At 41.7% G+C, this 26,404-nt stretch overlaps 1 protein-coding gene across 9 annotated transcripts in view; it reads left to right on the forward strand.

Annotated features, from left to right (window-relative positions):
- The window catches only part of ablim2 (actin binding LIM protein family, member 2), an 87,692-nt gene that overhangs the window by 14,216 nt on the left and 47,072 nt on the right, over positions 1–26,404 (forward strand). For 3 of the 9 annotated variants that reach the window (XR_015111725.1, XR_015111729.1, XR_015111728.1), the window contains exons 1-2: positions 8,292–8,531; positions 19,054–19,209. Coding sequence is in view for 1 of the 9 variants with exons in the window: in XM_086196828.1 (XP_086052954.1) it covers positions 8,516–8,531; positions 19,054–19,209 (172 nt within the window). In the remaining 8 variants the exon portion in view is untranslated. Of the gene's footprint in view, positions 1–8,291; positions 8,532–19,053; positions 19,210–26,404 lie in introns of those variants that run through there. The other 6 variants (XR_015111726.1, XR_015111730.1, XM_086196828.1 and 3 more) reach the window with 3 other exon arrangements.

The following is a 26,404-nucleotide window of genomic DNA, read 5'->3' on the forward strand; positions in this document are numbered from 1 at the left end:
AACACTTTTACACCATCGTCATAAAACACGCACAGCGACTCGTTCTTTCCGTCATTAGAAGAGGTTAAGATGTATGAACATGATGATAAACAACACTGGTGATTAGAAGGGAACTTTAGCCAATAACAGGTCTGCTCACTTTTTTTTCAGCTCGCAGGGGTGCGTTGCTCTGAAACCACCTCGTTCACCCTCTCACACACCTTATCCCACTCACAACGTTTATTGTTTATACTGACACCACTGGACAGGCTGCCAAACAGAATCTGCTGTCTCTCCTCCACCTCCCCGACCAGCACCTCCAGCTCCACGCCGTGAACCTCTTTTTCTTTGACTTTGTTTTGCGAGCGCGGACAGTGGAGACCCAATTTAAAGGAATTTGCGTATTTATAGGTGGGCGTAACGGGGGCGGGCCCAGTCGCTCCGACATCTGCGCTCAATTCCACGCTGATTGGGATGTATCAAGGAAACGTGAGTGGATTCCGGCGCTTGCACGTATTGATACATCCGGATTGTTTTTTGTGCGTACGCAGCTCTCTCTATTCTTGCGACCGCAGTTTTTTAGTATGAGATCCATGCAAGTATTGATACATGAGGCCCCAGGTATTGAATCAAACGGTTAAATCCTGCATTTATCAGGTAATTCACGGATGAGTACACTTTCAAATGTTTTTACTTCAAATGTAGTTCAATATATTAAAATGTGTGTTCTACTAGTTACAATGAACATTTTTGATTTGACCCTCAAAATAATACTTAAAAGAGGGTTTAGATATTACATTGCATATACTATACAATAACATTTTGTATATTTTCTACAATTAGGTTTTGCAGACAGTGGACTGTTTTCACAAGTTTTTTAAAGTGTATTAAAAGTTTGATTGAAGTTTTTTCCACTTACACTCAGATTTAGAAGTTGGATTGAGGTCAATATTGCACGCACACACACACACACACACACACACACACACACACAGATACAGACAGGAGGAATGAGAGAGAGAGAGAGAGAGAGAGAGAGAGAGAGAGAGAGAGAGAGACCCACATCAGTATTCATGGTTATCCCTCTGTGGGATTTTGGGTTTTGTTATCTCTCTCAGAACTATTCCCTGGTGGGATGTGGTCATCTGAACCTTTGAAATGAAGCCCCGTCTTGACTTTTGCACTGCTGGGTGGTCTGATGTTAGGCTGCTTGATAACCTGTTTCTCAGAGCAGGAAGTGAACGATGAGGTCAAGAGTGCAAACGTGAGTCTTGAGGAAATAAACTCAAGTGAAAAAGTTTTGGAGCAGGTTTAGCATGAGAACAGAATTATAGCTGACAAAAACTAGAGAAAAGTCATCAAGAGAAAAGCAACAGCAATGTTGAAAGATCAACTATTCTTTTAGCTAGAGGGAACCAGGTGATGGTGAAGTGGGGCTGGAACTTATCCCAGCTGACATCGACGAGACCCTAGATGGGTCACCAGTCCGTCGCAGGGCCATCAGGAGAAAATAGGGTCTTAGCGCACTTCAATATGGTCACCGGGGGAAGTGGATCAAACCAGCAAACCTTTGGTTGCTAGACGGCCACTCCACCTCCGAGCCATGCGGCGCCTCTCAGAGGAATCCTACAACAGTAAATCTCGTCATTTTGTTTTGGATTTACTGTAGTCAACATTTGGCAGCTCCGGTGGTGGATGATTTGCAATGTAAATTCTGTGTCTTTTACTCTCTAACACACATACACACGCACACACACTTTGCCTGATGCTGAGTCACACGGCAAGCGTCTCTGTGCTTCGCTGTTCCCCAGACACTGTCAACTGAGTCATTTCTGTAGCTGATGTTACAGATATGATCTGTCAAAACTTCAGACCAGGGGGAAGGAAGTATAGAGGGACAAAGAAGGTTGGAATGTGAGGGATGAAATGAGGTAAAAGGATTAAAGGTCTATGTTAGTTGCTCTGTAAGCCCATATCGTCTGCTAACATGCTCACATTATGTTTCGATGTAGGCTTGACTTCACTGCATGCTCCTGTTTGGCTTCTTGCTGAAAAGGGGGATTAGGGCAGGGTAAGCCCTGATGACGGGGGATGTCTAGAGGCAGCATGCGTCCTCCATCTTTTCTTCTCCTCTTCAGCAGCTGCTCATTTGTTAGCCAGCTGCAGTTGATGCAGTAGTGACGGCCTACTCTGGCCAGCTAGGAGCGTTAATGGGGGCTTCTCAACCAACCTTTAACAGCTGAACGCTTTCTGTTATAATCAGCACTAAACACAGTGCAATTGCAAGGGCTTTCAAAAATTCCCATCTATCCATTTTCTACTGCTTATCCTGTTCAGGGTCACAGGGGGGCTGGAGTCTATCCCAGCAGCCTTTGGGCAAGAGTTCACCCTGGATGGGTCACCAGTCCATTGCAGGGACAACACATATAGACAGACAACCATTCACACTCACAGCCACGCTTACGGTCAATTTAGATTATCCAATTAGCCTAGTCCCTATTTACCTTTGGACTGTGGGAGGAAGCCAGAGTACCCTGAGAGAAGCCACGCAGGCACAGGGAGAACATGCAGACTCCACACTGCTATGACTGGGAGAGTTCACAAAAGGGGTGTTTATTAATAATGAGACTGGTGCGGTGGTGGTGGTGGACGAGGGGGAAACAGGACACTGAGGCTTGAGGTTTGAGACAGGGGACTGGAGGCTCGAGACTGGAGGCTCAAGACTGGAGGCTCGTGACTGGAGACTAGAAACTGGAGGCTCGCGGACAACAGGAAACACGAGACTGGGATCGTGACAGGGGCCGCAACAAAACAAAGACCAGGGCCGATGGAGGGAGGCTAGGAGGCGGGACAGGGCAAGGCGACACAAGAGGAACCAACCAAAATATTACTTTAAGGCCTAGGGGCCGAGCAGCCAGACACAGAGTCTGGGGGGCAGCCCGGGGACCGAGCAACGAGGCACGGTGAGTCTGGGGGGGGTTGGCCTGGAGGCCGAGCAACGAGACACAGTGTCTGGGGGGCTGCCCAGGGGCCGAGCATCGAGGCACAGAGAGTCTGTGGGGCGGCCTGGGGGCTGTGTAGACCACGGGAAGTCTGGGGGGCAGCCTGGTGGCCACATAGACCACAGGAAGTCTGGGGGCAGCCAGGGGGCCGAGTAGAGCACAAGTCTGGGGGGAGGCCCAAGGTGCCTTGAAGAGCAACAGGGGCATGAGAGACATCTGCCTGGACTCTCTGAACAGGAGTGGCACCCACCAGGACCCTCTGCGCCAGGACAGGATTGGTGCCAACCAGGACCCTCAGTGGTGAAGTAGGAGTAGCACCCATCAGGACCCTCTGCGCCGGGACAGGAGTGGCGCCAGCCAGGACCCTTGGCAGTGAAGCAGGAGTGGCAGCCGCTGGGACAGGATTGATGCCCGCTGGGACCCTCGGCACTGGGACAGGAATGGCGCCAGCCAGGACCCTCGGCATCAGAATGGGAGTGTCAGCCACCGGGAGAGGAGTAATATCCGCAAGGACCCTCAGCGCTGGGACAGGAACGGCACCAGCCAGGACCCTAGACAGCAACGCAGGAGCGGCGTCCGCTGACACAGAAGTGATGCCCGCCAGGACAGGACAATGACATGTGGCATGATATTGAAGACAACTTACACTCATAAGAACTGACACAAAACTCAGACATACTACACTCTTGACAATGACCCGACGTGGACAAAGGGAAACACGGAGATTAAATACACAAGGAAAAACGAGGCACACGTGGTGCAATCACCCAGGTGAGACACATGATGTAATCACAGGGAGAAGCACAGGAAGATTGACTTCACAACACAACAGGAAACTCGAGACTGGAATTTTAATGCTCTGGAAGTCAGATACTGTGCCTCAGTTTAAGACTTGGTTATCTGATCTCGCTCATATATTGTATATGGAGAAGATTCGAAATAGCATGATAGGCAATCTTGAAAAATTCTTTGAAATATGGCAGCCGTTTCTAAATCACCTTGCTCAAAGTAACATTGTACCTGACCAGCAACAAAATGCATGGTGTTCTTTGCACCTTTCTTATTGAGTAACTGACCTGTGCTGTTATGCTAGTGATGCAGCAGTGTAATTCATTATTTTCCTTCCATTTGCCGTCCTTTTGTCCTTTATCTTTATTTTCTTTGTTTGTTTGTTTTTTTATGCATGTCTGTTTCATTGTTCTTGTAATATGCAAAATATTAATAAAAATAGCATTTAAAAAGTACATTTAATTTTAAAATATTCATTTACAGCCCCTTTTTAATATTTGTTGAGAATTTAATTACATTTGAATGTAAATTGAGATATTTCATTGTGGATCAGCAGGTCCAGCTCTATCACCTTGCTGCTTGCATGGCTAATACTACAGTAGATGCTCATAAGTAGTCACTGAGTGCATCATTAAGGCAGAGCTGAGCCACTCACGTCATCTGGTTGAGGCATCTTCTGAATGCTTGGCTCAGCACTCGATGAATCTGCCCAGTTAACTTCACCAGTGTGGAAGTGGCCATTGTTTTGACGGGGCCCCTGATGATGGAGAAGGTCCAAGATCATTACCATTACCCTGCCGTGACCCTGCGCCAGCTCTTCTATGAAGAATGGCCTCATTGTTCAGTCAAATCACGCAGCCGAAGAGTGTGTCGGGGAGTTTCTCATGAAGCTCACACGACTCAAATCAAGTCATTGCATCTTTTTTTATTCAGTCAGCACTTTAGTTAATTGCCAAATTATTGCAAAGAAATACAAAAATAAATGCTGGTTAACGTTTCCTTGACCTTAAGGTTTGGGACAGATGACTCAATGGCTGCAGAAATATTGTGACTTTTTCTTCCTGATGAACTTCAAGCTTCCAAGGTTTTTCAGTATGATGTAACTCAACACTCGCTGCATCTTTCAGTCTCTCTTCACCCATTCAAGGTTTTGCAGCCAAAACTTGAACCCACCCCCCTTTTTTTTAAACTATTTGAGTGGCGATTTTTTTTTTTTTTTAAATTTCCCCATGATCAGTTCAGGCATGACTCCCAATTCAGTTGGAAAGGACCCATACAAAAGTTTAATTTTTGTGACATAATAACAGCTGTCTTGCTTTGGAGGGATTAGGAAGTTGTCGGTCTGATTGAATCTCTACAGCCAAGCATTGCTGCTCCCTGGATATTGATTACATCTCAACTTTGATCGATGCTGACCGTTAAAGCTAGTCCAGAAATACTTACAAACATGCAGCCGCTCAATATGAAGTCACCTTGAGCATAAGTCTTGATCAAAACACTCGTGTTACGTGGAAGCAGGCAGTGGAAGTTGGAGAGTTGTGGTGAGAGTCCATGGAAATGATTTTTTCTCCCACAAAGCTCAGAATTATGTCATCCCTCACAGCAGTGAGTCAAGACTAAAGGGGGAAATAATCATGAGTCATAATTAAGAGAAAAGAGTAATTAAATTTAGTGATGTCAGAGGTATGCACCACCCAACTTGATTGTTTGGGCGCCTGACACAACCGGTCATGGGTATGTGTGCCGGTCACAGCACTACTTCCTCCTCTGGTCAGTCTTTTCAGGGTGGGAGCGGAACTGGGGGGAATGGCATGATCCTCCCACATCTCCCTGCTGAAACTCCTCGCCGTCAGGTTAAAGGACTCCACGTGCAGAAGGAAGCATGCGGTAGTGCCTGCCGATAATGGTGAGGCCTCAATAAACTAGAAAATGATTGATTTTCAGTTTTTAAGATATCAACATTAATTCCTGAAAAACTGAAAATCTATAATTTTCTAGCTTATTGATACTGGTCCTTCGTACTGATATGCATGATCAGAGGTGATGGGAGAGTTATGAGCAAATGAGTAGGAAGAACAGGATATTCAATGCAATAATGTGCAAGTGTGTGTGTGAGATGTTTGCTTAACCAACAAAAACATAGCAACATATTCACTAGTCTGAATTTTTCAGAATAAGACTCTCAAAGCCAGCACTGACAAGCCAGTTTAAAAAAAAAAGTTTCTTGCTTTTATTTTGAAGGCAAGGTTACTGCACTTAAAGCGATGTTTGGAGGCAACTGATTCAGGAATAAGACCTTACAAGACAGGCATGCAATTTTTCGACCTTGACTGTTGACCGTTTCACAGTTGGCCATTCAGTCCAAAAATTGTCACATCCCCAGTTTAAGGGGAATGAAAAATTAATTTGGATGTGTTTGGATCCGCCGCCTCAAGATCGTGGGAGGCAACCGTGGAAAATTTGCAGATGACTACCTGACAGCATCGCTGACAGAAATGATATGATTTGTTGGCCTGTTGTGCAATATTTCCAGTCTGCTGCATCTGTTTAGCAGTCTCAGGCAGGAGTGTTTCATATTATTGTGCTCCACAATATTGATATATGTGACACGCTGCTGGCGAGGTCTCATCCTAAATCTGATTCTGATTCGGGTCTAATAAAGTACTTAACACGGGGCTGCCTCAGAGAGAATCATTACTTTATAATGGACTCCACTTGAAAGAGCTCTTGTTTGCTTTGATGTCTTGCAGAGATGCATGAAACCCATCCATCCATTTTCTACCGCTCATCCTATTAAGGGTCGCGAGGGGGCTGGAGCCTATCCCAGCAGCCTTTTGGCGAGAGGCGGGGTTCACCCTGGACGGGCTGCCAGTCCATCGCAGGGCCAACATACAGACACACAACCATTCACACTCACAGTCATACCTATGTTCAATTTAGAGTATCCAGTCAGCCTAGTCCCCATTTGCATGTCTTTGGGCTGGGGGAGTACCCAGAGACGACCCACGCAGGCACAGGGAGAACATGCAAACTCCGCACAGAAAGATCCTGTGCTCGAGCCGGGGCTCAAACCTGGAACTTTCTTGCTGTGAGGTGACAGTGCTAACCACTGCACCACCGTGCATCCCTGCACGAAACCGCATCTATGAATTCTCTTGAAGTTCACACTTATATCCCTGGCAGATCAATGCTTAAGCTTTATATTTTATGGTTCACTGCACAAAAGACTTTAACCGTTTTTAATCAGAAACTCTGCAACGCCATCATAAAAATGACCCAAGGTTAAGATGTTTGTTAATGCACACACCCAACAAAAATGCAGTTCCGCATATCATCCTGGTGTTCCACAATTAGAGGCAGGCTGACACAATCAGCACCTAAGACTGAGCTAAGATTCCTTTATTTGTTATTTTACACCGTGTTTGCCTTCAAAAGAAACAAAATGGTGTTTCTCACATGGCACTGACCTAGAAAGATATAGTCCCTTAGATATTATAAAAAAGATACACATCTATATCTTAAATCTAGAAACAAAACTAAAACACTATTAGCACTATAAGCTCTCTAGACATAAATAGGGTTCTCCCACGCCTGAACAATTTTTAGTGTACTTGCAAACAGGATTCAAACCACTGTATTGTAGTGCTCCACAGAAGTGTCTGAGACAGGGTTTATCTTTGGAGTTGACGTTTTATTAAACTTCACAAAGCCTAATACAACGATCGCTTTTTAACTCACAGACAACAACAACCAAACTTCTGGTTTGTTACTTTTTAGACACCAAGACTGCCCCCCCCCCCCCCCCCACACACACACACACACACACACACACACTCACTCCACCAACCACCGGTATGCACGCTGATTGACATGACCTGCAGTCTTGTGTATGACAGACAGAGAGAGAGTGAAAGGCTGACACCCTATGGCTTTTTTAACTGCATTTCTGTACCGATACTCAAGAAAAAAACAAACTTATACTTCACCAACTGGAAATGTTACACTGAATGATACGCATCGATTTAAAATATTGATGTTGATGCATTTGTAGCACGATGTAATCGATTACAGACTAAATGCGGTAGCCCCAATGTCAGCCACTTCTCTCCTGTACTTTCCCACTATAAATGGAGTGTTGTTTATTAGGTTTGTGTCTCCTGCTTGACACTTATATTTCAATAGTTTTCATTTTTCAGTTTTCATTTTTCAATTGTTTTCATTGGCCTAATCCAGCATTGTTCTTGTTGTGTAACCTACAAAGTTCACCTTTAAAGTTCTTTATGGATGTTCATTTTCTCTTAGGACCAACTGCCTGTAATTCTTCTTATTGTCAGATTCACTGTATCTTATCTTTGGACCATATGTGGTTATCAGTGGGCTGTCAAAGTTGAGTACTGGGAGGACTGGTACACACCAAGTAAAAGATCACTGAGAGGAGGTGTTATTCTCTTTGAGTTCCATGTTTCTATATATAACAGATAGATGGAATACCTCAGTGAGAAAGAGAGAGAGACAGACAGCGAGAGAGAGAGGAGTCACATGACCAACTGCTCATTCCACAGATAGTGACAGAGAGAGCATTCACTCTGCGCTCTCATTTATCATTACTCCCAAGCTACAGAGGACGAGTGAGCAGAGAATGAGTCGCAACACCATCAGCTCTGAAAAATTGTTTGGATATTGTCACTAGTTCTTATCACGAAAGGATTTTTATATAAAACCAACTCTGGAACAGCAGAGTGACAATGCCAGAGGAGAAAGGTAATAATGACCTTTAATAATCTTTAAAAAGCTGGAAACAGCACGTACACCTGCACGGGGAGAAGAGATTTTCTGGTAAATGAACAACCAGGACTCACCATTTACCATTTCAGATTATTATTTCAGCTGATTGACACAACTACACCCATAAATCCTCACAAAAGCTGACAAGATTTTCTTTTACTGCATGTATATGTGTGTGTGTGTGTGTGTGTGTGTGTGTGTGTGTGTGTGTGTGTGTGTGTGTGCTACTTCTTTGTAATGTTATTGTTCACACTTTCTGAGTGAACATGGTGTGTGAATTGTTTGAGGTGGCTGTAGCAGCAGGCTGGATTGTTCTGCTGCAGGTTGATCTGCCGGCCTGGCAGTAACACTGTTGTCTTGGTCCCCTGCCTGCATCCTGACACTGGGAGCTCGGCCACTTGGGCTGCATTCAAAGAGCAGAGGAAACTACTATGATATTCAGCCGGTGATTACACAGTGTTATTATTACATAATCTACTTTTAGTGATATTATAGAAATTTATAATGTTAAAATAATCTCTTATTACACAGTTTCTTTTCCTGAATGTTTCCATATCATAGTTATTACAGTAAAAGATAGCAGAACCACACCAACCTTAATTAAAAATCAGTGTTAAGTGCCTTAAATGTTTGATATTGAAATTTAAGTGACCAAAACAAGTGAGAAAAATCCTCATTTAATGCCATCCACATATTGTGAGAGGGAGGGGAGACACAGCTCTGTTGTCATGTCACAGAAAAAATTAATGGTTGCCACAATATTTCCTGTTCAAGTCATTGTTTTTGCTTAAACCTAGCCAGACTGTTAATGGTACATTGTCCCATCAGGTGATGCTAACATTTACAGTGCAGCTACTTTGTTCAATTATCAGGACAGGATGGATCAATTAGTCGGTACAAAAGAAAGACACAATATTGTAAATGACACTACAAGTGCATTTGTAATGGAACACTGCTAGCTAGTTGCCTCGCTAGATGTTACAAGTGAGGCGTCTTTTATTAATGTCTGATGAAAGCTTGTTTGTTACATTAGCACCTCAGCTAATGTCAGTTAGCTAAGCAAAAATAGGTAGTGCCCCAAAAGCTGCCTCATATACATACAAAATTCATGTTTTTTTTCAATAAGAACAGGGTTAAGTTTTTTTACTAGATATTCTATTGGAATAGACCAAGCAGTAAAAATGTATGGGACACAATTAAAAGTCATTTATTTCCACCTCTTCTTTTTCCCAATCATCTGCGTGTGTGCGTGCGTGTGTGTGTGTGTGTGTGTGGGTGTGTTGCCATCAGAACATCACAAACCTTGTTAAAAACTCAAAGGCGCCACACCCACATCCATACTCAGGCTGTATGCTTCTCGACAGTGTGCTGTAGGTTGAAATATTTCATTGTGACATTTGAAAAATTAGCATATTTGGGTTCAGTCAACAGAAGAAATGTACAGTTTGACCAAAAATAAAAAAGGATATTGACATCTACTCCTGTCATGTACAGTAGACGTGGTGCGGGCACACACACACACACACACACACACAACCAGTATCAGCAGGCACATGCACAAACAAACACGCAGCCAAGGCCAGTGTATCCTGGCATGTGATGTAATTGCTGGCTAGCTGTCAGCAGTCACAGTGACGCCTCTCACTATTCTGGAGCTGCCAGTCAGCAAACCTTCTACTCTCTTTTTAAAGATCTCAAATCAAATGAATCGTCTCGTTTTCTCTATAATAAGACACAAATTGTGTTCCCTCCACTGATAATTGAGTTCAGAGGTAAATCAAAATCCACAGATTTGGAATGGTTGCTTTACATGACAGTCATGCAGTAAGTCTAAATATTACATGTTTTAACCAAGGTTGGGCATCTAAATATCAAATCACAAGTGTCGGTTCAAAGGCAGCATGTTTTATATACCAAGAGAACCATCACATTTAATGAATACAACAAACAAATGACATTTTTCATTTCATAATTCATGTTACAATTGTCCAGGGTGGAGATACTCACTCATATTATGTAATGGGTCTCTAGAACAAAATATTTCTCCTTCTGGATTAACTTTTTTTTTTGTTAAACCTATTTTATTGAACCTAGTATAGAAAGCAAAGAATATGAAAACAACAACTGAGTTCCCAGGCAACGCATATAGAAATTAAGCAGGTCATACAATTCCATTTATGTTTAAATGGGGTTAAGATATGTCGGTAACAATAGAAAATGTATCGTTGAATTTGTGACTTTGATTCTAACTCAATAAATGTTCCTTTTATAAAATGAGAGTTACGCTCAGAAAAATATTGTTTATTCAGATTCATTTTATTTCTGGCATGTGGCCTTCATCAGCCTGCACAAATTAAGAGCATATATTCCCCCCTTTAACAGATCATCAGGTGAGCTGCATTAGCTAGCTATAATCACTCAGAAGTATATGACATACACTCAATCAAGCATTAGAACTTGACGGAACGTTCTACAAATGTAAAATTTTGCAAAGGCGATATTGTTAGCCAACTACTAACAGCTTCCTTTGTGAATTCACCTGTGCTCGTGCCTCAAGTCAGATGATGAACGCTGTGTAAAAGTCACTTACTTAGTACATCTGCACAACCAAATATTTGCTGAAACATGTTAAATATTTTCCAGATGGCATTAAATGTAGTGTTTTCTCATTATTGGACTTTCTCAGGCAGCAGGTGATTGATTAATGCTGTTTTTTTTCTCTGCTCACATATCGATGGTATAATGTACAGTATCTCTGTATTATGCTGCAGTGTGTTCTCCTGCCCGCTGTGTGTTTGAATGCTATTAGATTCGGCCGTCTCCCTTTTCAGGGCCCATCAGTGTATTTGCACCAGCGCTGCTAAACAGCTGACTCTGTGCTTTGGCTCTTTTCATGAGTCATGCTGTTTGTCTCACTTTTGAAATAAATGGGCCTTCAAAAACCATGCAGTTCTCTTTCCCAGCTGGTATGCCTTTTGTTTTGTTCTCCGGGTAGAATAGTTATTACAGAACACACTCCCAAGCATACATGTGTAAACACACATACACACATGTTCTGTGAGGTTCTGCTGCGTCACAGTCACATGGTTCCACCTCAACGGGATTATCTCTGCTGATACCCTTTGACACCACCCACGATTTGTTAGACTCACACAAGGAGACTGTAAATCAATAATTGTTCAACGTTTGTCAAACTAAAAAAGAACCATATCACAAGTCAGTGTATTGGCCATGATGTTGTATACTTGTACAGGAGGAACCTTCATCTGGCCCTAGAAACATCGCATTTGGCTACATTCTGACTGCAGGCAGCTTTGTGTGTGTGTGTGTGTGTGTGTGTGTGTGTGTGAGAAAGAGAGAGTGCGTGCGTGCTATGTGAAGAAAATTGGCTGATTATTCAGTTATCAGAATTCTTTACTCCCTGCATCGGCAATAATTTTTGAGTTGAGTTGTTTTTTTTTTTTTGTCTTTAGTAGTTGTCGCTATGATAACTATCTTTTCCTTCCTTTTGTTGAGTTTTTGTTTTTTGAATGATTAAAAAAGGCATTATAACTAGAAAATGTATGATTTCATCCGAAGGCCCCTTACCAACAGAGAATTATTTCATTTTCTGAAAGTTATTGTTTTAATTTGTTGTGTTTTGCGGTCCAAATAAACTTTTTACATTTTATGTAAGTGTTACATGTTTGAAATGAAATTAGCTTTGTCAAAAATGGCAGTGCTTTATGCTATCTTTAAAAACAAAAAAAAAGCTGGGGCAGAAAGAGTTTAATACCTTTGGACTTTCCTTAGCTTGACTCTGAACTGTCATGATTGTAAACTACATTTTGAAGGATCTAGTTGCTTGGAAGCTGTAATTCTAGTTTTTCAGAATTTGCGCACAGTGGCTTAAAAGCCAGACACGCCTCCGTCCACATTCACCTATCTTTATGTTTTAGATCTTAAAGCCCTGGATTAGGCTGTAAGTTTGATAAACAATTCTTTTATAGACACATTCAATAGCTTTTGGCATGTTGGAACAGCTTGTCCTCTGTGTTCATTTATTTCTACTGACTACACCTTGTAGAATTGCAGCTTGAGGCAAACACTGCAAACGTTCCAATGCGATCAGCTGCAGTAACATGTGGACTCACACATGTAGGTGGTGTTTGTTCTCCACGTGGACAAAACATTCGCCGTCATCTGTCACAGGAATTTCTTTTACACAAAGAGCATATTCATCAGAGGGCACATTTGCTGCTATTTTAGCATCACTTTGGGCAATTAGTTAACTCAATGACGCCTTCATTTATCTTGTTCGAAATACAAATGTATTATTAGTAATAGTATCTGTCATGTCTCCCCTGCATTCAAGAATAGAGTTTGTTGCTCCATCTACGACTCTGTTTCTGTTTATATGGCGTGCCACGCTCTGTAAAAATAGGCCTGAGTGAACAAAAGTGCCTAGGTGTCATTTGCCAGGGAGGTCAAAGATCACCTGTGTGTAGAAGAGGAGCTGAGGGGTCAGAGACCAAATTCTGCTCAGGTCAGGTTGCTGCTGTGATCTCACAGAAAAACATAACTCTTCAAGTTGATATATAAAAAGTAAGGGTTAAAAAGGGAGGGGCTAAATTGGTGAACACAGCAGCTGTAGAAAGAAAAGACCACAATATAGCCACGAGAGCTGAAGAGGAGGGGAATACAGCCAGTAAACATGTTTAAAGTCTTACATTTAGTTTTATAGGCCTTTAAAGTGCTCCAGGTTTTTTGTGTGTTGACCTCTCTGGCACTTCACATTCAGACTCACACTTATTGGTCACGCTAGTCTTCCATAAAGAGGATCGCTTTGGAACTTGAATTGAAATTGTTCTAAAAGCTGATGGGACCCACAGACTTTTGCAGGAGTCTATTAAATCCAGATATTAGAATCAGGAACATTCATATGGAATGACATCCTCTTCCTGTTGCAAGTTTATGACATTCAGGCCAAAAATTACAAGCAAAACAACCCAAATAATCCCTTTTCTGACATTTACTGGCTTCACTGGGATGGTAAGACAATATTTGTGTATTTACTAATAAGAAAATGAAAGTCTCAGTGAAGGTCAAACAATTTGCCAACACTAAGACTCGACATGGTAACATGAGTGCTTGGATGCCCGGCCCACCCCTGCCACCTCTGCAGATGGTTCACACCAAGAATGTAGCAATGCACCATGGGATCCCCGCGAGTTGAGAGAGTGCTCTATTTTTAGAAGGTGGCATCTTGAAAAGACATGTGAGATATAGTTGTTTGTGTGTTCCACTGTGTCATATGCTGCCTTATTAAATGTACAGTATACAGAAAAGTTGTAATATATTAGATGTGCTGTCAGAAAATGGTGCCTGGTAGTTGATATACTGTATATGTATACATATATACATACCACACACACACACACACACACACACATATATATGTATATATACATATATATATATATATATATATATATATATATATGCAGACACACACACACACACACATACATATATATGTACACACACACGTGTAATAAATATCCTGATCAATTCTCATAAATGTGCTCTGTGGTGTGTATCTCCACCAAGAGTTCATATATAGGTTGTCACGATGTGTTCCAGGAGGTTGTCAGTGGTGTGACTGTGAGCAGGATTGACATCACTCAGATAACTGCCTGCCTGCGACCTTTTGGACAAAGGCATCAGTGGCCACCGGCCAGAGAACAGACAGCAGAGAGGCTGATTGATGGTGCAGACAACTGGTGGTGGTAGGGGTGGAGGCTCAGCATGCTGCTGGAGTCTCCCCTTCTACCCACTGTTTTGGGGAAAACACATTTCCTCTGCGAATTATTTTCTCACTCAATGTATTGTAAAGCTCTCATTTACTGACTCAATTTCCCCAAAAATCATTTTTGAGCTCAGAATATTTAAAATGGTAAGTGGACTCAGTTTTATATAGCGCTTTTCTGCCTTAGCGGCACTCAAAGTGCTTTACAGTGTCATCTCATTCACTCACACACTGATGGTGGAGGCTGCCATGCAAGGCGCCAACCTACTCATCAGGAGCAATTATGGGTTCAGTATTTTGCTCAAGGACAGTTTGACATGGTCACCGGGGTCGAGAATCGAACCAGCAACCCTTTGGTTGGTAGACAGCCACTCTACCCCTGAGCCATGCCGCCCATTTAGTCTGAACCTATATCCTCCTTCTGACTATATGCTGTGTCAGGGCCTTAATAAAGATAAGTTTTTTTTATAGTCCCCATATATTTATATATATATATATATATATATATATGTATATATGTGTGTGTGTGTATATGTATATGTATATATATATATATGTGTGTGTGTGTGTGTGTGTGTGTGTGTGTATATGTATATGTATATATATATATATGTGTGTGTGTGTGTGTATGTATATATATTTTTATAGTCCCCATATATTTATATATATTTTTATATATATGTATATATATACTGTATATGTGTGTGTATATGTGTGTATATATATATATATGTGTGTGTGTGTATATATATGTAGATATAGATATATCTACATATATAGATATCTATGTCGTATGTTAAAATATCTCAAGCCCATGTTAACCAGAGACGTTATTTCAGGCACTTACCCAAAAAAAACTATTGAAATAGAGACGAGGGAACAACGATATTCAACAATGATCATTTATTTCTGGGATTTAAGGTTTGTTCCTGTGTCTTTCTATTGTCTCCAACATTTAGAAGTGCACTTTTGTATGGATCCCTGTTTGGAAAGTGGCACCATCCTCCCCTGACCTGGTCAAGGACCAAATATACTTTCTAGGAAGTGAAGTGTATCATATAAACTGAAAACCAGTCATCACCATCTCACAGGCGTATTAGTGGAATAAAATCACGATACAACTGTCTGGCCAGAATCTACATCTGGCCCCAACAATCATGTGTCTCATCCCCACCCTCCATTTCTGTTTGCTGTTTGAAAGAGGAAATCAAGACATTGGATCCCCTTTAACAGGTGCAAGGGTGCAGCAATGCATGCTAGGAACCCCTCCCGTCACCCCTGCTGCCTACCCTCCTCCCAGTCCTTTCTCACCTCCGAGCCTTGTTTTCACCAGATGGTTGCAATCAAACTGGTTATAGAACTTTTTCTTTTACTAGGACTGAAGACTTTCCCCTCCTAAATTTTTGCCTTTATTGGTTTGAGTGTTTGCATGTTCACTCAGCATGGGTAGCCTCAACAGCTCAGCAGCTCTCCTCTTGCCCGATTGTCTAAAATGTCCTATGTAGAATGTTCCTCTCTTGTTGGAATTTGGAGGTGAGCACATTTTCATGACAGAGATCAAAGTGAATGAGAGCAGCTTGCTTGATTTCCACATTGTCCATAAAATTCTCTAGATTTTCATATTTGCTGCCTTCAAAAATGTTCACTTCCTCTAGTTCGCTTCATCCCTACATATAACTTTTACCTTTGGACTGAGGCCTAGATATTTGAAAGCATGGGCAGTTACCGGTTTAAAAATGAGACACACGCACACGCACACACACACACACACACACACACACACACACACACACACACACACACACTACAGGGCGGTGACAAGTCCTTGTAGAAGCTACAGAAGAATGTGTTGGGCTGCCTTTACTCTTCTGTCAAGTCCACACCCCCATCCCCCCTGTCCACTAATCGAGGTTGTGAAAATCATTTTGCATTGAACCAATTCACCCGCTGTTGAATGAACAAGCAACGTTTGATTAGTCCCTCAAATGTTCCTCAGCTCCGTCACTTTCCTGACACTTCTATCACAGCTATATTGATGGTGCTGTGTGGCATCATTTGACAGAGGGGGGAGGGGCATAAAAAATCAGAGGCAGTATTTTAATTGAATGCAGTTTAATTGAATGCATGGTGAATTATCAAATAGTTGACTTGTTTTATATAGGCACTTTGATGTAAAAAAAAAATACATGACTGACATGTAATGACATAGTATATTATTATACTATACAGTAGACATAGTATTCATATGATGTTATCAGAAGTCTCCACCATTTCATATCTGATGGACTTAGACTTGGAAACTGTAGATGCAGGTGGCATGGTGGTGCAGTGGTCAGCACTGTGGCCTCACAGCAAGAAGGTCCCGGGTTCAAGTCCTGGCTCCAGCACGGGATCTTTCTGTGTAGAGTCTCCATGTTCTCCCTGTGCCTGCGTGGGTTCTCTCTGGGTACTCCAGCTTCCTCCCACAGTCCAAAGACATGCAAGAGGGGACGAGGGTAATTGGATAATCCGTAGGCGTAGCTTTGAGTGTGAATGGTTTTCTGTCTATACACGTTGGCATATACCCCATACCCCACCTCTCGCCCGAAGAGTGCTGGGATAGGCTCCAGCTACCCTTAACAGGATAAGCAGAAGTGGAGTAGTAATGGATGGATGGATGAAACTGTAGATTGATGCTTACATCAGTAACTAGGTTTCCATCATCCTGATTTCATGCGCATTTGAAGTACTGGATTGGAAAAGGGGGATGGGAATGCCAAATTTGAAAAAAATCCTGTACGTCCTGTTTTTTATGCCCACTAGAGTTGGTCTTATGCAAAAAAGAGTTGGTATGCAAATTCAGAGAATGAAAAATATTTGATGAAATAAGTTCTGATGCAGCTAACATTGAAATCTGCTGACAGCGTCTTTCTGGTTTGCCCACGTGCAACAACATGGCTGATACCAGCAGCAACAAACAGATATGAGTGGAACAAATAGGAGACCAAAATAATCCTCAAACTCATCCATGAAATAAAAATGTATAATAGTGTGTAAGTTGCCTGGGCAACGGCTTGTTTTTTTCTGCTTTGTAGTTTCTTCTTTTACATTTTATTCCAACCATGTTAAGATACTTTGCCTATATCTTCCAACAAAACTAGCGTAACATATCCAACCACTTGATGGAAAACTCAACTCATTTGTATTTCTCTTCTTCTTTTTTCTTTTTGGGAACTTTCAAGAGATTTGTGTTAACCTGAGATAAAAGCCAGGCTAATATTAGATCATTTTCACAGTTTTTAATGAGAAATACATATTCTACATGGACTAGACTCCAATATACTGTGCCTAGAAGTGCGTGCTGATGCAGGTTATGAATTGGAAGAAAATAATATCTTTGGATAGATTCCAATAACACCAATGTTGATCCACTTATGATTACTGATGCGTTTTACACCAGTCAGACTGCTGAAGCCTCATATTAGCTTCAGAAGCAAAGCTTTTGCACAGAAGGAAGACATGGGCATGCATATCGTGAAAAAGATCACATGTGAAAAGCAAGCAAAACTTTTCTGAATGCAAAACTTTAACAAAATAGTTTGAGGGTAAAAATATCTAACTTACTGTTTTGTTCAAATAAGTAGAAATTTCTCAAGTCAAACATTCTCCTGTGTCAATGTGAAGTCTGCTTTTAGCTTTTGAGCTATGTCAAGTAAAGAAACAGTCAAAACTGTTCTTGCCCAATCAAACAGCCTATTAACAGCCAATATAGTGAGTAAACAACAACAGGAAAGATTTCCTCCAGCTCCTGGTGAGTTTCCAAGAAACAGCAGTGTTTGGCTCCAAGCTATAATCCCTCTTTTTTTCCTTTATCAATTCAATTAATGAACTCACCTCTCTAAGTCTGGTTAAAGGGAACCACCAAGGCCTGATGGAACCGGTCTGACCACGTGAATCTTTACTGAGTATACAACAGGCCTCTATTCAGTAGATCTACTGCTCTGGGCAGGATCCAGCATAATCTGTTGTGGTTCTGATGAAACAGATGATGATGATGATGATGATGATGATAGAGATTACATAGTGCTGTTGTGCTACCAGTGCTGGTTCCCTCCCCTTTAATTCCTGTGTGGAACAAACGAGAGCAACTGCTTGGAAAAATGACTTATCAGTGTTTACTCAGGTTTTCAGAGCTTTCTGCTGGATGTGTGTGCATATGTACGTGTGTAATTCTCAGAGCATGGGGATTTCAGTCACAGGATTCGGGCTCACTTCCTTTTTTTGATTCCCCTAATGTAATCTTTACTTGTTCAAGTTCAGAGTTGTTTAAACTTAGTGTTAGTTCAAGAAGTCCTCAGGGTATTGGTGTCAACTTTAAGGGATCATAGGGGAAAAAAATGTGTGTGTTTTTAAAGTAAGAAAAAATCTAATAATACTATGTTAATATAAGCCTGTGTGATGTGACATTTTCAAAGATGACATGAATATTTTTGGACTGTTTTATGTCCGGGATGTCATATGATATTGCAAGGAAAATAAGATTTGCATGCTTCTCCAAGTTAAAAAGGCAGTGAAAGAAATTCAAGATTACCTGAGGCTCAGATCTAATGTAATATAGGTACACACTTGGCTGATATTTATCAGTTCAGTTGCCCTCATTAGGTTTCTTTTTCTTTTAACTGTTTGTGGGGTCTCAAAAGATGGCTGTCCTCGTCTCTATCTATCTTCCAGTGTTCCAGCAGCAGGCGGTCCACAGTCCCGTCAAGCAGCAGAAGCAGGGAAGAGCAGGAGGCCCCATCGCCTGTCAGAACTGTGGGAAGCCCTGCAAGGGGGAGGCGCTCCGTGTCCAGAACAAACACTTCCACATTAAATGCTTTGTCTGTAAAGGTATGCACAACCAGTCCTCAACTTCTTTACCTTCTTCACCTTTGCGCTGTTGCCCAATGGCTCACCTCCTCAGAAGAGATTAGACGATTTGGGTGGGAAGCATAAATGGCCCTTCAAGGTAAAACAAGAATGTGTGAAGACTAAAGCCATATGGACCCTTTTTTATGAGCAAAAAAATCAATGTGTTATTATGTGTTTAAAAAGATTGTTATAGGGAAGGCTTGTTCTGATTGGTGACCAGATTGTTCATAAGTGGTTGACTTGATGTATCTCGTTTTGTTTTTTTTCTAAAGACAATTGGGTCCCTTATCAACATATGATAGCAATTTATGAATTGCCTTATCTCACCGTATCTCTACTATGTAAAATGGAACCAGCTTCTTGCTAAATGTGTTACAGCAACTGTTGTGTGCTCTATTTTACACATTTTACAAAAACTGCCATTAAAGAGGACTGGCAAGGTGGATTAGCAGTGCTAGCTTTACACGGATTAGTAGCCTTGAAAGGATCGCTATGGGACTGTATGTATAATTAGCTTCATATCAAACCTGACTTTAAATGGCAGACCATATAAATAAAACGCATTGAAAGGTATGGCCACATAACAACATTAATAACAGTTTTATAAAAGCAACATTTTACCCCCCTGGTCCGTCAGTAATAATGGTCCCCAGTAACTTGGAACAGTTATGGACCTGGACGTCTACCATTGTGGCTTTTTAAATCGGCGTCTTGGTTTCTTTGCTGCTAACTCAGCCTCACTGTCCACCATGCTTGCTTCCCGTCAGTGACGTCATTCCTCCTGCCCCTTGCGTGATTCAACGATCTGAAAATAGAGCAGATTCCTATTATGGTGCCAGTTTTGTATCGATTAAATGAATTTGTTAAATAAATGCAATGTTGTTTTTTTAAGTGAGACAGTTGATACTAATTTGAAATGTTTTTTTCTTTAATTAAAAGAGATTCTGTTGTGAATCTTTTCGAATATAACGTAAAAAATAAGGCTTACCGTATGTGGCACTGATATACTGAGAGAAAAGTTGCTCATATGAAACTAATAAAATTAAAATGGATGCCTATACATGATGCCAATGTAGTCCTGTACACTCGTTGCTATGCTGTAGCTGAGAGGCTAATTTCTGTTTTCAAGTCTTTGAGCAGTCAGAGAGAAGAATAGGAGGAAAAAATTACCAAACTTGTGAAACAAGACAAAATAAATAAGGGAAGGCAAGGTAATTTAATTTTTATTGCCTGTTTTCACAAACAGTTTGTCTCAAAGGGCTTCACATGGCATCATAACAACATCCTCTGCCCTTAGACCCTCACATCGACTGAGGAAAAACTCCATAGAAAACCCTTTGAACAGGGAAAAATCTGAGAAACCTCAGGGTGAGCAACAGAGGAGGGATCCCTCACCCAGGACAGACAGACGTGCAGTAGATGTTGTTACAGACAAGAAAACAGTTTACAATGCAGAATGTGAGAAACACGGAAATGTTAATAACAGCTGAAGAAGGAAGCTTCTGGTAGGGGAGGCAGGGAGAGCAAGCCAGCTTGATGGGGGACTGGATGGCAGACTGGTTCATGGGAGGGGAGCACCGGCCGGTGTAACAGCAGGGAAAGGGGGGGGGGGTAGGGGGGCAATGCAGGCGGTGGTACGTGCAGAGAGATGGAGCTCCGGTGGATCTGTGGAAACACAGAGAGACTGCGAGACACCAATGCCAAACTACAAAGTGCAACAAGTAATGGTAATGACAGTTAAAAAATGTGTGGGGAGGAGAGGAGGGGAGAGGAGAGGAGAGGAGGGAAGGGCTCCATGTAACCTGATGTGTCCCCCAGCAGCTTAAGCCTATAGCAGCATAGCTATAAATGGTTCAGAGCTACCTGAATAGCCTTATAAGTCAGTGGAATGAATTTGAAGTCGATTCTAGATCCTACAGGAAGCCGGTGGAGAGAAGCTTAAGTGGGAGAGATGTGTTCTCTCTTCTTAACTCCCGTCAAAACCCTCGCTGCAGCGTTCTGGACCAGCTGGAGACTCTTTAGAGAGTATTTAGGACATCCTGACAGGACAGAGTTGCAGTGGTCCAGCCTAGAAGGGATAAATGCATGCACCAGTTTCTCAGCATCACTCTGGGAAAGGATATTCCTAATCTTAGCGATACTTCGCAGATGGAAGAAGGCGGTCCTCGTCACATGCTTTATGTGGGAGCTGAAGGAAAGGTCCTGGTCAAAAATGACTCCAAGGTTCCTTGCAGTTGTACTCGGGGTCAAGGTGATGCCATCTAGAGTAGTGATCTGATTAGAGAGTGTGTCCCTGAGGTGTTTAGGTCCAAACATGATGACCTCAGTTTTAAGAGCTTTTAAGAACTAAGAACCAACAGGTACCAGAAAACTGACAGTGGAATACAGGTCAACTGGTAAGATTGAACAAATCGAACCTTTAAAACCCCAAAATGTTGAACCCAATTTAAACCCATCTGACTTTGTCGAAGCCTTCTATTAACTCTTGCATCTTACCGAACCGAAGTTATTTCTGGTATGCTCATTGTAAGTGACTTGTGTGGCATGTTCAAATATATCAGCCATTATGAAAGTAATGATGCCACAACTACTTGAAGAGATGATTATCGAGATGGGAAGCTTTTGTTGTTGTTGTTAGGTTAAGTTTTGACTCCCTACAAAGAGGCTTCATTTGGAATCCTGACCGGTCTATGAATGGTGCTGTTGCTCATTCCAGCCAGTTTACACAGAAAAAACATAGCCATTTCTTCTAATTCATAAATCCAAATCAGGGCACTTTATTTGGAGTTCCAACTAAATGGTGGCATTAAATGTGCTGATTATCCCGTCATTGTGATTGTTGGGCGGAGGCAGAGAAACTTGCTATTAGATCCTCCAGATGTGGGTTGACAGAAATCTGAAGCTCCTGGATGGAAATCAAATAAACCCCGGCAAGCTGAGTGGAGATAAGATGGTCTTTATAAAAACTTTCAACTTCAAAGTGGAGAGAAGCCATTTATTCGGTGAAGTTAGCTTTTCCTTTTCAAGGGAAACTTTGACAATTTCCAGTCAGATGAGCATCATTAAAAAAAACAAAAACAGTGAATGGAATTGAACATCGTTTAACATCCTGCAGAGCAGCCACCAGACGATTGGCTGTTAGAATTTGTATTTGGATGCAATTTCTACCAGGATTGTTTGACCACCGCAGTGCATCAGGTTCTCACAGCTCCAAAATCAGGACCTGTCCGTGTTGCTGCTAAACACAGTGAAGTATTAGGGCCAATTATTTAAAAAAAAAACAACACACACACAAAAACATAGATTTTAAGAATAAAGTTGTAATTTTATGAAAAATCTATAATTTTATGAGACTAAAGTTGTGCTTTTAGTCTGTTTTTTGTTTGTTTTGTTTTTTAGATTGAGATGTCAGAAGAGCAATCCCAACATTAAATTACATTCTACATTCCATGTTATAAACTGTTTTCTTGTCTGTAGCAACATCTACTGCACGTCTGTCCGTCCTGGGTGAGGGATCCCTCCTCTGTTGCTCACCCTGAGGTTTCTCAGATTTTTCCCTGTTAAAAGGGTTTTCTATGGAGTTTTTCCTCAGTCGATGTGAGGGTCTAAGGACAGAGGATGTTGTTATGATGCCATGTGAAGCCTGGAGACAAACTGTTTGCTATACAAATAAAATTTGCCTTGCCTTGCCTCTATTGAGGGTTGTGGAGTGCTTTGTGAAATTATACTACAGTATTGATTTAACAAATAAGTGAATACAGTATGTCATCTTCCGGCACGTCAGTACCACATTATCATCAGTATGAGGACTCCAAAAAGAATATGCAAGAAACTGCATCTATTTCAAAGAAAGACTCGTATGATTGTGTGTCGCAACACCAGAGACAGGATGCTAAGGAGGTTGCCTATTCTCTCCTGTTTTGTTTACTTCTGCTATTGTGCTTGTTCTCCTAGAATTACAACTTCATTCTCGAAGCCTCAAAAAAACAATAAAAAAAAGACTTTCCTCACTGTAGCCCTAATTCTCCAGATGGAGCAACAGAATTTTGTATTTTTTGCTAACACAACAGTGGTACAGCGGCCTTGGAAGGCAGAAATGCAGTTGCACTCCACCTCTTAAAGTGATTGATCACACAAAAAGTGTATTTTGCCATTCAAGTACTCACATTTAAGTGTCTTGAGCTCATGGGGACACCAACAATTTTTGAAAAGTTTTACTGTTGCCTTTGGTCTATATTAGCTTCAAGCTAAATATATGTGGCTGGCTCTTTGTACATTCTGAAATCACAAAGTGATGCAAGAAGAAAAAATTTTCATGACTCCTATTTGGTAATACTTGCAAGGAAAAATATACTTTTTTGGGTGAAGCATTGCTTCAAAAGGGGAAAACAGGCTCACAATGTTTTGTCGCGTCATGTAGCACCAGCTCAGCTAGAATGAAAAGACTCCCTCACAGATTGATAAAGCTCTCCCTTTAAGCCTTTGATCTGTGGACCATAAACACACTCTCTACCCAGGTCAAAGCCCACAACCCCTGACTATATTCCTCGATTAGTGCCAATTAGCCTGGGTGTTAGCCAGGAGGCTAACAGTGCCAGGTCTGAAGTGAGGAACCATCAACGCTCAATGTGTCATGTGTAACCAACACCGAGCAGAGAGGGTGGCAGGCTTCAGCTGTGTTAGCTTCCATTAGCATTCATTTGTGCTTTGGCTTGACTTCAGTGTTGCTCGTGCTACAAATACACACAGCTAAGTGTTATGCTTTGTGCACACATCAAAGCATCATATTATATTACACTACATTATGTATGGAGTGTTTATGTCACTTCATCAGATCCCAACCATGTAACTGCACCTGAGTATGCTGCAAAGTTTAAAGGTTTGGTAAGGCTTTGTTTCTTGTTAAATATTCCTTCCACTCATGTATTCAGGTTTGCAAAAATACTCTATGGTGCGTCTGACATGGTTGGCATGGCTACTGGTTAAACATGAATTGTTGGTACTGCTGCAATGGGTTAGATGTATTTTAGGGTGTTTTACGACCAAATTAACAGATTCAAGGCGGCACAGTGGTGCAGTGGTTAGCACTGTTGCCTCACAGCAAGAAGGTCTCAGGTTCAAGTCCCAGCTCGGGCACGGGATCTTTCTGTGTGGAGTCTCCATGTTCTCCCTGTACCTGCGTGGGTTCTCTCTGGTACTCCAGCTTCTTCCCACAGTCCAAAGACATCAAGAGGGGACGAGGCTGATTGATACTCTAAATTGACTGTAGGTATGAATGTGAGTGTGAATGGTTGTTTGTCTCTGTATGTTGGCCCTGTGATGGACTGGCAACCTGTCCAGGGTGAACCCCGCCTCTCGCCCGTTGACGCTGGGATAGGCTCCAGCCCCCTGCAACCCTTAATAGGAATAAGCGGAAGAAAATGGATGGATGGATGAATTAACAGATTTAGATGGAAAAAAATCTGTTACAGTTTTGTATTCGAAAGGACTGACAAACATGGTGTAATGTTGTCAGTCACACCAGTTTACATGTCCATGGCTGAGTTTTGTTTTTTGTTATGTTTTTTGCCTTTTCATAGCAATATTGCCGTGTTTATTCTTTTTTTGTTGTTGTTTTTTACTTTAATAAACTTTTTTGTCATTGTCTGCATTTTACGGCAAGCGGTAAAACATTCCTTTTTTGTTTGTTTTTGTTCTAATTTGATTTAATTTAATTTGATTTGATCATTTAAATCAGGGAAAAAAATGACTTTTAACTAGTTAATTTGGAAACTGTGCAAATTCACAGACGCACTTTCATCCCTGACCTGTTTTTTTGAGTGTTTTTTTTGTTTTGTTTTTCTTCCATGAAGGACCATCTCTTCATCCAAAGAGCTTGAATCCAGCAGGGAATTATACTACAATGTGAAAATATGCGGTCACACCCTCGTGTAGGCTAGCCTGCATGAAACTGATAGGCTGCATGGAGAGAACTAAACGGTGGTATTCATCTCTCACAGAGTCGCACCCACAAACACACACACATATTCACCTCTCGCACGCCAGAGATGCACCCACAAACACACACACGCACACACACACACGCACACACAAACTGAAAAACACACACAGAGGATTATTTACGGCCTTTCTGTAAAGCTTGTGTTAAAGAGGTAGGTTTGCTTAGTCAGAGTGAATATCAGTGCCACATCCACATTACCTGTTATTTTTTCTTTAAAATAGGATCTTTCTCTCCCTTTGAGTTACATCTCACTGTGCCAGGTGTGATCTGTAATCTGGGTTTGCGCGTGGATGCAGTCAAAAAAGGTTTTATGTTGACACTTCATCTGTGAGGGAGCTAATAAGTGGGGGATGGAGTCTGTGGACAGCAAGTCTTGTCCAGTGAGAGCAGCCTTGTGGTTATGATCTCACTCCTAAATATGTCAATGAACGTGTCTGAAAGTTGTACTGATTTAGTGGGCAGAGGCAAAAACAACAGTTCCAGATACTTTCTTGTAAATATTTGACATCTCGATGTGAGGGTGGTTTGGCTTGGTTTCAAGCTTGTGTCTGACCTGTAGTTGTTTTATAACATGACAATAGCATTTTCCTATTGGTCCAGAACAACACTGGCAACTCCTAAAGAGATGCAGCAGTAGCTTCAGTTGTACTTGAACCAGAGAGAATTTTTTATTCAGAAGAATAGCAGAAAAGAAGAAGAAGACCGTTGAACTTTTCTCCATGGAAACGATGGTTTCTCTTGTCTTCTGAGTTGTTGTACATCAAAATGGGCTTCGGTCACTTTGCAGGCATGTCTGAAAGTGTTTCCACAGCGATTTCAGGCCAGTAAATACCAGCAGTGAAGCAAATTTGCAACAGGTGCAACACTTTTTTCCAACTGTTAACATATTGGATTGCTTGTAATCATACTAATGCATGCCTACTTGAAGCATAATCTTTGCAACTGTATATAGCAAATTGCATTGTAAAACTCTGAATTAAAGTTTCAGAATCTTATCCAGAACAAAAAATGTGCATCGAGATATCATGATGGGCGGCACGGTGGCGTAGCCGTTAGCACTGTCGCCTCACAGCAAGAAGGTTAAAAGTCTGAGTCCCGGCTCAGGCACAAGATCTTTCCGTGTGGAGTCTCCATGTTCTCCCTGTGCCTGTGTGGGTTCTCTCTGGTACTCCG

The sequence above is a fragment of the Aulostomus chinensis genome, chromosome 24, assembly GCF_037954235.1.
Source record: "Aulostomus chinensis isolate RoL2024-O1b breed Wild chromosome 24, RoL_Achi_v1.0, whole genome shotgun sequence".
Lineage (NCBI taxonomy): Eukaryota > Metazoa > Chordata > Actinopteri > Syngnathiformes > Aulostomidae > Aulostomus > Aulostomus chinensis.